The 14,320-nt window shown below is 33.1% G+C and overlaps 2 protein-coding genes across 2 annotated transcripts; one reads left to right on the plus strand and one right to left on the minus strand.

Annotated features, from left to right (window-relative positions):
- The first annotated feature begins 1,144 nt into the window (after nucleotides 1–1,144).
- LOC108950879 (maestro heat-like repeat-containing protein family member 1) lies at nucleotides 1,145–14,091 on the plus strand. The gene is made up of 12 exons (XM_018817095.2): nucleotides 1,145–1,241; nucleotides 1,809–1,954; nucleotides 2,298–2,429; nucleotides 3,069–3,231; nucleotides 4,238–4,319; nucleotides 4,712–4,874; nucleotides 11,104–11,216; nucleotides 11,787–11,910; nucleotides 12,344–12,428; nucleotides 12,833–12,946; nucleotides 13,077–13,171; nucleotides 13,786–14,091. The coding sequence occupies exons 1-12, from the start codon at nucleotides 1,208–1,210 to the stop codon at nucleotides 14,074–14,076; spliced, it is 1,542 nt and encodes a 513-aa protein (XP_018672640.1). The 5' UTR covers nucleotides 1,145–1,207; the 3' UTR covers nucleotides 14,077–14,091.
- Nucleotides 6,424–9,484, minus strand: LOC113475657. The gene is made up of 4 exons (XM_026840093.1): nucleotides 9,140–9,484; nucleotides 8,842–9,069; nucleotides 7,697–7,862; nucleotides 6,424–6,857 (listed from the first exon to the last, which is right to left on the minus strand). The coding sequence occupies exons 1-4, from the start codon at nucleotides 9,360–9,362 to the stop codon at nucleotides 6,578–6,580; spliced, it is 897 nt and encodes a 298-aa protein (XP_026695894.1). The 5' UTR covers nucleotides 9,363–9,484; the 3' UTR covers nucleotides 6,424–6,577.
- Nucleotides 14,092–14,320: the final 229 nt, after the last annotated feature.

Below are 14,320 nucleotides of genomic sequence, written 5' to 3' on the forward strand. Positions count from 1 at the left end.
TAAGTGTCTTGCACAAGGACACATACACTCACAATGGTAGCGTCAACCGGTGAACTATAGATATATATTCTCGCCATACAAGCGCTAGAAAATTATGTTACATTTAAACAGAACTAATCAAAAATGTAATTCCCAATATTTTTAAAAAATGATTCTGTAGCTGTCACAAAATTCTTACAACCTCGCCGTAAAATGAGTTTGTAAACAAAGACACGTGACAAAATGACGTCATAGCACGTGATAATATGACGTAATAGCAAGGTCGAGATTTCTTTATAAAGGGAAATTTTACGTTTTTATAAACTGTTTCCTATATATGCGTACTTTACTGCAGAAACTTTGTTATTTTTTGCGCCGGAATTCAGTCGGAATCTTCTAGAACGCCTTTAGGCGTTGCTATGTTATCGCGATTGACTTCTATACAATTCCGGAAACTGAATAATCATAATCATACAGTTTGATAAATGCCAAACGTTAAACTTCGTATAACCAGTTCAAAACCAGATTGCAATAAATTTTTCTGGTTTGTTACTACAGTTCACGGCAGTGGGTTAGGGGTTAGCATGAAAGGTGGGGGGATTCTTTATCAGCACCCAATTAACTGATATATAACTGGAAGCTTGGTAAATCTATGGCTCGTTAAACAGTTTAAGTTTATATAAATACTTTGAACTATAGATATATTTTTATATAAATACTTTGAACTTTAGAGAACTATAGATATATATAGATAAACCAGGCTATATACACACATATTGAAATGACTGTAATTGCTTTGATAACCTTTCTGGAAGCTCTGGTTTTAGAAGTGTAGCCATGCTAGCAAGGTACTAACCCATAATAACTACTAACCCCTAACCACTAACCACCTTTATATCTTTACGCACACTGTTTTTTCTACTAGAATTTTAACTTAATTAAAATAAATGGCTCCTATGTCCGCTAGGTGTAGCGACTACGCTTATTCTCTTCCAAATAAATGTAAATATGTTTTTAACCGTAAGCGTGTTTTAACAACTGTTGTTTTGTCGCTATATCCTGTCTTTTCGTTTAAAATATTTTTAAATCTTCCCTACCGTAATCGAAGAGACCAATAAAAGTTATTATTATTATTATTATATAAATATATATATATACATATTTTTCAGTGTTATTATTATTGTGTAAATGGTGCTGCTCTGTTTTTAAAATATTTTAAAGTGAAGAAATGTCGTCTGCGAGTCGGTCTTCCCAAGCTGAAAGTAAGTTTTGTGTTGGTTTATGTGTTTTTATGTGTTTAACCCATTGGTCACCTTCTAATGGGTTGTCTAATTTGTCAGTCATATAAAAAAAGCGATTACCCACAAAGTTATATATGATAACAACTATAGTGTGCAGGTTCCTGTTAAAACAGGCTATAAGATATTTTTCATACATTTTTTTTGTTTTATTAAAAGTAGGATTTGCATTTTTATTTTCAAAAATATTTGTATTATATATAGAAAAGGGTGGGGGAAGATGGGACAATTTTTCATTCTATTTTCTCGTTCTATTTGGTAGTAAACAAAGAACATTCTAAGAATTCTAAAACCGTATCCTCATGACTCCCACGGACCGTTGTTAATTGTTAAAAACACGATCAGAATATTTGGATACTATGTGTTAAAGGTGTCCCATCTTCCCCCACCCTACTATAATGCATTTGCATAGGCGTCGCTTTTTTATTAATCTGTTTTGAATGTGTATATATATAGTAAATTATATTAACTATAGCTTTATTGCGTCAAAATTACATGTTACCCAATAAAAATCACCAAAATATTTTACAGGTTTAGTTGGAGCGTTGGTGGCCAGCTCGTTTGATGCTGACCCTGCCACTAGGGGAGCTATATTCACCTCTCTTTCAGAGTTTGGGGGGAAATCCCCTAACCTGGTACTTAAAATGGTTCATGAGTTTCTCATCAAACATCCCAAAGTATGTTCAGTGCAAAGTTACGGTCCCAACGTATTTTTATTTTGTAGTTGCAACTTGTATACCAAAGTATGTTAAGTTTATAGTAGTAGCCCCAACGTATTTTTAGTTTGTAGTAATATTTTAGTTTGTAGTTCTGGTCCCAAACTATGTTAAGTTTATAGTTATTGTCTGAAACCAAAGTAGCCTAAGTCTAGTTGTAATTCCAAATTATTTTGATTGTATAGTTATGGTCCCAAAGTATGTTAGAATAGAAAAACAATTTTGGAACAAACTTTTCTAAATGACTTCACATTTAAATTTCTAAATTTTCTCAATGAGAATAAAATTTGACTTTCTGTTTCAGCTTGATTTAAAACACCGGGTCCTGTTGTTGTCTTCCATGAATAAGATCCTCATCTTAAGGATTAATGATGTTGATCAAGGGATCAGTGAGCAACTTATCTCGCTTGCATCGGAGGACCTTACCAAAACTAAAGTAAGTAAATAAATGGAACTCGCATGGCGGGGCAAAGACAGTCATTATAACATAGGTGTTTTGTTTCATACATCTCGTGCCAGCTTCTAAGTTAGGTATGTGACTTTATGTATGTATGGCTGACGATTCGTGCCCGCCGCCGTGGCAAAGTGGTTAGCGCGCCTGCCTGTAACTCAGAGGTAATGAGTTCAAAGCTTGTCACTGCTACTATTGTGGGCGTATGTGTCCTTGGGCAAGACACTTAACGGCAATTGCTCCAACCCAGTGGTTACTAATGGATTGTCCAATTTATCAACCATACATAAAAAAGTTAAAAAATAATAAAAAACTATTACCCACAAAGTTACATACATGGTAACTCGTAAGCTGGCACGAGGTGTATGAAACAGAACACTCGTGTTTAACAACTGTCGTTTTCCAGCCGCGCGAGGATAAAGTAAGTTACATTCATTTATTCATTAATAAATTATCAGCCATACAATAAAACTCAATGTCACAAAGTTAAATACCGTGATACGCGGTAACGTGTAGCGGCACGAGGTGTATGAAACAGAACACCCGTGTTATAACAACTGTCATTACCCTACAATGCAAGTTAAGTATGATAAATTAAATTTATTCGATCCAAAAAACCCTCAGAAACTCTCGCACGAATGGCAAAGGGAGGCCGCCCAAATTCTTGTTAATTTATCAACGCGTTTTCTACCACAAGTATTGGATGAGCTTCAAAAGAAATATGTTCCCGGGATCTTACCCCATTATTACGTGGTTCATACACTGGGTAAAATGGCAACGTCGAACGGTAAGTTTTGTACTTTTATTAATTTATGGTAACAAAACATATATATATATATATATATAAATTATATAGTAGGGTTGGGGAATATGGGACACCTGTTCGCTCTATTTTCTCATCCCATTTTATAGTAAACAAAGAACATTCAAAGAATTACAAAATTGTATCCTCACGACTCCTATAGACTGTTGTTAATTGTTTAAAACACGATCAGAATATTTTGATAATATGTGCTAAAGGTGACCCATCTTTCCCCACCCTACTATATATATATTTATATAGGCTACTTGTTAAAAGTCTTTATCCAGATCAATAAACAGTAGTCTTTAACTGTTCCTAAATACTAGTATGCTAAGTTGGAGGTCTTTATCCACAGTAGTCTCTGACTGTTCCTAATTAGAAGTCTTTGTCTAGCTCTACACTTTGATGTTAACAGCACACCATGCACAATTCAAGTACTGTCTATTTCCAACCACTGCCACATCACCACAATCCATAGAAATAATATAAACACCAACATAGACATAATATAAAACACGCACTGGTTGAGGCAAACATAGAATACAGTCAAAATAGAAACATTATAAATAGAGATGATTTGAACTTTAACACCACTGATTTTTAATGAATTAGTTTTGTAGGCTTACTTAATTTTCTTTAACAATTACGATTAATAATCTAATATTATTAAACATAGTACTGTAGGGTAAGGCACACTTTTAATACATAATATCCAAATATCCTGATCATGTTTTAAACAATTAACAACGGTCTATGGCGGTCGTGGGGTGTTCTGTGTTTACTACCAAATGGAACAAGAAAATAAAATAAAAAGTTGTCCCATTTTCCTCCACCCTACTATAAATAAATATATATATATATATACATAAATGATATATGCTCATTTTTTTGTTATTCTAAGTTATTAGTATTATCCCCCATACTGGTAGTTTTAGACGATTTTTACAAAAACGTATTTTTTAAAAAATATTTGATTTTTTGTTATTTTCAGTTTCTGGTAGTATTTCCCACATAGGAGGTTTACTAAGCACCACACTTCCGTTGCTTGGTTTGTCGAAACACGATGACATGAGGTAGGTATATACTATTATGCTAAAAGTATTATAGTACTGTGGGGTAAAAAGGGATGGGGGTAAAATGGGACGGGGTAAAATGGGATGAGGTAAAATGGGATGGTGGTAAAATGCCACTGGGTATGATTGGATGGGGTAAAATGGGATAGAGTAAGATGGGTTGAAATATTTAAATGACCAAATCAACCAAAAGTCATGTCTGCTTATCCACACACTGCAATAGCTTCAGCAACTCGACTGTGGGCATGGGAGTGGCAACCATGAACAAGTCACTCTTATGCTATTTCATATTTTAAAACTTTTATGGTACCTTTAGATCACATTCAAGCATTTTTATCTAAAACAAACTTTGTTTTTTTGTTGGTATGCCCTTTTAATTATTCTTCCTCCAGGTTAGTTTTTTCGTTCACACTCTCAAGTTTTTGTGAAGCAATTATGGAATACACCGCAAACCCTATGGAAGACATGCAGTTTACAAAGTCAGACTTCTCTATTGAAATATTGGGAGCTTTTGATGTTTTATTCTCTGTCTGGATTAATACAAGGGATACTAAGGTACAATATGTTTAAATGGCTTGTGATATGACTTAACTTATATAAACACCTGTAAAAAGTGGTGCAACCAATTCAAGGTTATTGTTTTGTTGAAAAATGTAAACCCAGCTGTTTAAAATACTGAAGTGTCCGTCAAATACAATTTAACTTATATAAACACCTGTGAAAAGTGGTGCAACCAATTCAAGGTTATTGTTTTGTTGAAAATTGTAAAACCAGCTGTCAAAAATACTGAAGTGTCCGTCAAATACAATTTAACTTATATAAACAACTGTGAAAAGTGGTGCAACCAATTCAAGGTTATTGTTTTGTTGAAAAATGTAAAACCAGCTGTTTAAAATACTGAAAGTGTCCGTCAAATACAATTTAACTTATATAAACACCTGTGAAAAGTGGTGCAACCAATTCAAGGTTATTGTTTTGTTGAAAAATGTAAAACCAGCTGTCAAAAATACTGAAGTGTCCGTCAAATACAATTTAACTTATATAAACAACTGTGAAAAGTGGTGCAACCAATTCAAGGTTATTGTTTTGTTGAAAAATGTAAAACCAGCTGTTTAAAATACTGAAGTGTCCGTCAAATACAATTTAACTTATATAAACACCTGTGAAAAGTGGTGCAACCAATTCAAGGTTATTGTTTTGTTGAAAAATGTAAAACTAGCTGTCAAAAATACTGAAGTGTCCGTCAAATACAATTTAACTTATATAAACACCTGTGAAAAGTGGTGCAACCAATTCAAGGTTATTGTTTTGTAAAATACTGTCAAAAATCTAGTGTTGTCAAATACAATTTAACTTATATAAACACCTGTAAAATAGTGCAACCAATTCAAGGTTATTGTTTTGTTGACAAATTGTAAAACCAGCTGTTTAAAATACTGAAGTGTCCGTCAAATACAATTTAACTTATATAAACACCTGTGAAAAGTGGTGCAACCAATTCAAGGTTATTGTTTTGTTGAAAAATGTAAAACTAGCTGTCAAAAATACTGAAGTGTCCGTCAAATACAATTTAACTTATATAAACACCTGTGAAAAGTGGTGCAACCAATTCAAGGTTATTGTTAGTTTACTAACAACACATTATGTTTCACAAAAAATATATACATATAAATATGCATTTAGAGAAAAAAAATATCACTTCAAAATATAAAGTACCTTTACAGAAAAACCTACAAATTATATAAGAATATATACAAAAAAGTGAAATATGGAATTTGGAATTTTATTCAAACAGAAAATAATAAATTTTCTTAAAAAATAATGATTTTTGAATTTTATTAAACACAAAACTAGTATCTGTATAATATATACAGAAAAGTGAAATAATGAATTTTGAATTTTTATTATGATTGAATAAGTGTATCAATTTTTTGCTATACTTTTTTGGACAACCCATTAGTGACCATTGGGTTGGAGCAATTGCCGTTAAGTGTCTTCCCCAAGGAAACATACACCCACAATGGTAGCAGCGTCGAGCCCTGAACCCATTACCTCTGGGTTTCAGGCAGGCGCGCCAACCACTATGCTACGGCGCCGGTCAACATTTTATTACCTCTGGTATAATTTACAGTTATTTACATTATATTTTTTATGATTGAAATCTGATATTTTAATTTTTTTATGTGTGGAAATTCTTATGTCTTTCATTTTTTGTGTGTGAAATCCATATTTTTTTTAACTTTTTTTATATGGAAATCTTATTTTTTCACGACAGAATAAACACTACTTTGATTTACTTCGCTATAAACAGCATTTGGATTAACAAACTTAATTTCCTGGTTCACTGAGTGTATGACCAAAGTATTTTCACTGCGCGGTACCCCACTTGAACTGCCTTCACCGGCATAACTGTACACTGGAGATACTTTGTCAGCGGTTTCGTAAACACTTTGGTTCGTATCCAAAGTACTTGCATGGTTAGTTATGCCGTACAACACGTTTTCGCGCATTTCTGCTTCACTGGATTCTTGTTTTTTCCTGCAAAGATAAAAAAAAATGTAATAGCTCGACAGTGAGCATAAAGTGCATGAATACACCATGTTTGTCTGGTGTATAAGAAGACACCCATGTTATAACTGAACAGTGAGCATGAGGTGTATGAATACACCATGTTTGTCTGGTGTATAAGAAGACACCCATGTTATAAACTCAACAGTGAGCATGAGGTATACAAATACATCATGTGTGTCTGGTGTATAAGAAGACACCCATGTTATAACTTAACAGTGAGCATGAGGTGTATGAATACACCATGTGTGTCTGGTGTATAAGAAGACACCCATGTTATAACTGAACAGTGAGCATGAGGTGTATGAATACACCATGTTTGTCTGGTGTATAAGAAGACACCCATGTTATAAACTCAACAGTGAGCATGAGGTATACAAATACATCATGTGTGTCTGGTGTATAAGAAGACACCCATGTTATAACTTAACAGTGAGCATGAGGTGTATGAATACACCATGTGTGTCTGGTGTATAAGAAGACACACATGTTATAAACTCAACAGTGAGCATGAGGTGCATGAATACACCATGTTTGTCTGGTGTATAAGAAGACACCCATGTTATAAACTCAACAGTGAGCATGAGGTATACAAATACACCATGTGTGTCTGGTGTATAAGAAGACACCCATGTTATAACTCAACAGTGAGCATGAGGTGTATGAATACATCATGTGTGTCTGGTGTATAAGAAGACACCCATGTTATACTTAACAGTGAGCATGAGGTGTATGAATGCTCTATGTGTGTCTGATGTATAAGAAGACACCCATGTTATAAGTCAACAGTGAGCATTAATATAACGTACCTGAAAAACTTAAAGTAGATTATTCCAATTATTAAAATGACTACAATTGCTCCAATTCCAATTGCAACATAAATAATAAAATTTGTGGTTGTTGTTGTTGTTGTTGTTGTTTCTTGTATTGTTGTTATTTCTGTTGTTGTAGGGGGTAAAGTGGTGGGAGCAGCCCCTAAAAGTACATTGTGTAATTTTATTTATAAGATAATTAAGAATAAAGGCATATATAGTAGGGCTGGGGAAGATGGGACACCTTTAGCACATAATGTTCAAATATCCTGATCGTGTTTTAGCAATTAACAACGGTCTATGGGAGTCGTGAGGATACGGTTTCATATTTCTTTGAATGTTCTTTGTTTACTATCAAATGGAACAAGAAAATAGAATGAAAAGTGTCCCATCTTCCCCCACCCTACTATATAAACAAAGGTTAAATTACAAGTAGTTTTTATTGTCTAGGCGTAACATTAGGGGTGTATGAGTTTCATGTCACCCAAACTTTTTTTTAAATGGTTGACATCATATGATATAACAGTTTTCTGCCTAAAACAGCTTTATTCTGCTGTTAGGTGTCTATACAAACAAGCAGAGCCAGAGCCAAAGTATATTGCATTCACCACATTAATCAATGAGGTTCCCTATGTTTGATGACTATGAGTGTAACTGCATTTTAACAATGTCACCCCAGATTTTACCCTGCTGTTAGGTGTCTATACAAACAAGCATAGCCAGAGCCAAAGTATATTGCATTCACCACATCAATCAATGAGGTTCCCTATGTTTGATGACTATGAGTGTAACTGCATTTTAACAATGTCACCCCAGATTTTACCCTGTTGTTAGGTGTCTATACAAACAAGCAGAGCTAAAGTATATTTTATTCACCACATTAATCAATAAGGTTCTCTAGGGATATACTTTGTCAGTGATTATTTTTTTCGAGGAGATTTTTTTTATGTATTGTTGATAATATAGACAACCCATTAGTGACCACTGATTTGGAGCAATTGCCGTTAAGTGTCTTGCCCAAGGACACATACGCCCACAATGGTAGCAACGACGAACCTTGAATCCATTACCTCTGGGTTAGAGGCAGGCGCGCGCTATCCAACTGTGCTACGGCGCCAGTATTTATATATTATTGGGCTTACTTTGACAAATATAACGATGGGTCTTCCCGCATTCTTCAATCTTCCATTTAAATGACGCATCCAATGATGCTTGGTATCCCATGGTAACACAAGGTTTCCTGTTGTCGTATTTTTTCGCATTACCAGCCCAATAAGTGAAGACCGATGTATTAGTTGTTGTACCATCCGACCATTCCAATGTATTTGAACTGGGACGACGCAAACCAATGTAGAATGAATATGGTTTAACTGAACACAAAACAATAACTTTAATAGACGTGTACACAATATAATCTTTACAGAGTTCATTAACACTTACCTGTTAACTTTGTGGTATTGATATTTTTGACAAGAAAATCTTGAATTCGTTGAGATTTAACAACAGCTAGAATGGCGCTTATTGCTTTACAACCTTCCTTTGCTTTATCAACTCCAATAACTGCTGTATACTCAATGTAATATTCGATGCCATCAAGTTGATGCCAATTATCATTGGTTGATGTTACGACAATCAAATTTAACAGAATCAAAACGAACAGCATATTTGTTTTCTGTTTTTGCAAGAATTATTTAAACTGTATTATAAATTTTTTTATTTGTTTTATGTAAGCACAACTAAGGCATACGTAAGTATTTTACTCTAAACCCACTGAGGCAGTTTATAGACGCCAATAATATATATATTTTATTCTATAAGAGTGAGGTCTTCAGTGAGGCACACCTGAGACCTGGGATGTAGGTCTATTACCCTAACACCCAGGGTTCTACCATCTGGACCCCACTGAGGCAGTTTATAGACACTCAATGTTATACATTCTATTCTATAAGGGTGAGGTCTTCGGTGAGGCACACCTGAGACTTGGGATGTAGGTCTATTACTCAAACACCCAGGGTGCAACTATTTAAACCCAATTTTCGTCTGATCAGAATATTTAAATATTTGTATTATACACTACTTCTATAAAAACACAATAACATGCTAAAAACTGTTAAAATTACCTCACTAAAACAACATGAAAAAAATAAACATAAACTACTAATAAACTGTTAAAAACTGTTAAATTTATCTAAGAATTTAATTGCAATTAATATATTTTTGGATATTATAATTTCAAAATACACAACATAAATTATAATGCATATAGTGTCAAAATTGCAGTCAATAAAACAACAAAACTAAAATAAATAACCTAAAACTGTTAAAAACTGTTAAATTTTGATGTTAATTTACTTAATAAAATCTATTACATTTTTCTAATAAACAACATAAATTATAATGCATATAGTGGAGCCATTTTATTCTATGTTTAGCTTAAATATAATGTTGCTACAGCTAAAATAAAATGTGTAAAGTTATAAGTTGATTTACTTCCTTGTCTGTTAGAGTATGACGTACCTGTTTATCGCATTTACTTCCTGTAAAGTATATTAATCTTATTTGAACTAAACAATGAGAATCGGAACTTCATTTTATCATGTCACTGTATTATTGCCTACTGTGTGTATAACTAAAAATAGGTGACCACTTATTGTTTTGTTGGTATTTTTTATATTTGGGTATTAAAAGTACTGAAGTGTCGGTCAAATATAATTTATCTTGTATAAACATATTTGAAAAGTGGTGCAACCAATTCAAGGGTATTGTTTTGTAAAACTAGCTGTCAAAAATACTGAAGTGTCGGTCAAATATAACTTAACTTATATAAACACCTGTAAAAAGTGGTGCAACCAATTCAAGGTTATTGTTTTGTTGACACTTTGTAAAACTAGCTGTCAAAAATACTGAAGTGTCGGTCAAATACAACTTAACTTATATAAACACCTGTGAAAAATGGTGCAACCAATTCAAGGTTATTGTTTTGTTGACACTTTGTAAAAGTAGCTGTCAGAAATACTGAAGTGTAGGTCAAATACAACACCTGTGAAAAGTGGTGCAAATATATACATTTATTATACAATAAAAGACTGGATTTTTGTCTGTTATTTTTTTGTTACTATTTACATTGTATTGTCTGTAGGGCGTAACGGTCATGCCTTTTACCCAAAACATTCTTTTTTTTTCAATAAGCGTGTTTTAACTACTGTTGTTTTACCGTTACTACCCATCTTTTCAATAATATAAACTTTTCTGTTCTTCGTTATCATGAATTAAGACACAAAATAAATTTCATGCATTCATTCACTGATTAACCAGATCAGGTTCAGGTTAGGGAAATTCTACAGTTTTCAATTTTTATTTATTTTTGCATATTTTTTTACAGTTTTTATTTTTTATTTTTGCAGGTAATATTTGCTGTAATTGGAGCATTGGGCAAAATGAGTCATCTCCTCTCACCTGAAGCATTACAGGCAAATTCCCCAAGATTAGTGACAGTTTTATTGAATTTATATAAACGGTAAGAGGTCACTGGGTTCGAATCCCAGTGCTGGCACTGGTGAAACTTTATTTAGACCATATAAACATGTTACTTTAACTTTTTTCCTATTGGTCAATATTCCACTAAGTTACATATGTGGTAACTCGTTAGCAGGCACGAGATATATGAAACAGAACACCCGTGTTATAACGACTGTCATTAAAGCTACTCTAAAATAAAGCAAGTTACATTCATTCATTCAAAACCTATAAGCAGGCAAGAGGTGTATGTAACAGAACACCCGTGTTGTAACAACTGTCGTTGCCTTGCCACACGAGGATAAATAAGTTACATTTATACATTCAAAACTTATAAGCAGGCACAAGGTGTATGAAACAGAACACCCATGTTAAAGCGACTGTAGTTGCCCTGCCACGCAAGGTTAAATAAGTTAGATTCATTCATTTCGTGTCCTGAAATAAATTAAAGTTATTTTTAAGTCTCCATGCTAGCTTATAAAAAAATCTGTAAGTTATTGCTGCCAGCTAAGTTATAAATATGTAAGAGTAATAAGCTCGACAGTGAGCATGATGTTAACTTGTATTTCAGCCACAGTTTAACACCATTGCCGATAACGACAGCCATTTGTGATGTCATAACAGCTGTGACTGCTATAGGAAGTTCAGTTTTGGAACAAAATCTTGATTCCCTAATTACCAATCTACATCATCAGGTAAAAATTTTTGGGAACTTTTTTTATCTAATTATATTTAAATGTGATTACTTAAAAACTGTTTATTAAAAATATTGTTGGATAAAATAATATTATTTTTCAATTAACGCACATTTTTGTTTCTATTACAAGTTTAACTTGATAATAATTAAACATAAATGGCTCGTTTGTCTGCTAGGTGTAGCGACCACGCTTATTTTCTTCCAATTAAATGTAAATATGTTTTTAACTACAAGCGTGTTTAAACAACTGTTGTTTTGTTGCTATATCTTGTCTTTTTCTTTAAAATATTTCTAAATCTTCGCTACCGTAATCGAAGAGACCAACAAAAATGTGTCTTTGAGCAAGACAAAAATCTGTTAACTATAATTTTTTTTTAGTAACAATAGCATAACGCATATAATATATTGTTTCTATTTTAATTGTCACTTAGGTTTGCAATGCGCCAGAGAATTTTAACTCCTCTCCAGAAGTTGTTAAGAATTATAATGAGTTGTTGAGATGTTTTGGTACTTTAGGTAAGTTATTCTTGATAGTAAACCTCTTTTACACTGATGATGGACCAAGTTACTGTCTGGATACTAAACTTATGATCAGCAGATGTTTCGGACAGTAACTTGGTGGATAGTAAACCTCTTTTACACTAATGATGGACCAAGTTACTGTCTGGATACTAAACTCATGATCAGCAGATGTTTCGGACAGTAACTTGGTGGATAGTAACCTCTTTTACACTAATGATGGACCAAGTTACTGTCTGGATACTAAACTCATGATCAGCAGATGTTTCAGACAGTAACTTGGTGGATAGTAACCTCTTTTACACTAATGATGGACCAAGTTACTGCCTGGATACTAAACTTATGATCAGCAGATGTTTCGTACAGTAACTTGGTGGATAGTAACCTCTTTTTTCCAACAGCAACTTGTTATTCTGATATCTTGATTGGAACAATCTTACAAAAAGCAGAATCGAAAGAAGAAAAAGTTCGAAATGGTAACTTGGTCATTCTGAGGCATTTGATCAACTCAAACTGTAAGTTTAATAGAAACAAATTTAAAATTAAATAAAATTATTTTCATTAAACAAATTTTTAAAATAAAAAATCTTCTTGGAATAAAATATAATAAAATGAAATTATTATTTTAAATAAAAACTTTTGTAGCTTCTGCTATGGAGAGAAAACAAGATTTTGTCGTGACGGGACTTTTAAAACATTTGTTTGAGACAAACAATAAAGTGAAGCAGAATCTTTCCAAGGTGTATATATATATATGTTATTACTGGTTAAAGTTTTGTAGTAGGCTTCTGGGTTTAAGGTCTGAATGTAACTTGCTTTATTCTCGCGTGGCCTGAAAACGACAGCCGTTATAACATGGGTGTTCTGTTTCATACCCCTTGTGCCAGCTTACGAGTAACCATGTATGTAACTTTGTGGGTAATTAAATTCCAAAAAATATGTATCCAAATTTTGATATTTTGTTGGTTTGGCCTTTAAGCATGAACAGATAAATAAAAATTGTCAGCTTGGCAGTGAGCATAAGTTTAGTACTCCCAGTTTAAGAGGTTACTATTTATAATATGTATCGTTTTTTAAATAGTTTACACTTTTAAACAGATTTTGCAGTTAAGGTCCAACAGCTATTGAAAAAACAAAAAATCCACTAAAATAAAAAATTGTTAAAATTAAATTTAAAACTATTTCTTTTTATTATGACATCATAACAGCTTATAATTTTTAAATGGTCAACACTTTTAAACGTATTTTGCAGTTAAGGTCCAACAACTAATGAAAAACCAAAAAAGAAACTAAAATAAAAGATTGTTAAAATTAAATTAAAAACTATTTCTCTTTTATTATGACATCATAACAGCTCATAATCGCCATGGCAACGCATGGTTACCTTCTCCGAGAAGGGGGTCAAGAGTTCATCAGGTTCGTAACGCTCCAGTGCAGTTTACTTGGCGAGGGAAAACCCCCTAAACCAGGAACGGTCACAAATGCTGATCTGAGGGAAATGTGCGGGAATATTTTGAAGCTGGTGACGACTACTATTGATGGCATGGATGGGGTAAGAGTTGTAATGTTTGTGTGGCAAGCAAAAAATGGTTGTTTAAGTTTCAAAGTAGATTGTTGTGTTGATGGTGTTAAAAGTTTCAAGTAGATTGTTGTGTTGTCTTCTTCATAATGTTTAAATAAAAAGATATTATAGACAGGACAACATTTAAATAAAAAGATAGGGTATAGCGACAAAACAACAACACAACAAACACGCTTACAGTTAAAAACATATTTACATTTATTCTGAAGAAAATAAGCGTGGTCGCTACACCTAGCAGACAAACAAGCCAGTTATGTTAAATTTCAAGTTTTGTTGTCCCAACACTCTATTAGAATTATCTTTTTAT

Source organism: Ciona intestinalis, unplaced genomic scaffold, assembly GCF_000224145.3.
Source record: "Ciona intestinalis unplaced genomic scaffold, KH HT001121.1, whole genome shotgun sequence".
Classification (NCBI taxonomy): domain Eukaryota; kingdom Metazoa; phylum Chordata; class Ascidiacea; order Phlebobranchia; family Cionidae; genus Ciona; species Ciona intestinalis.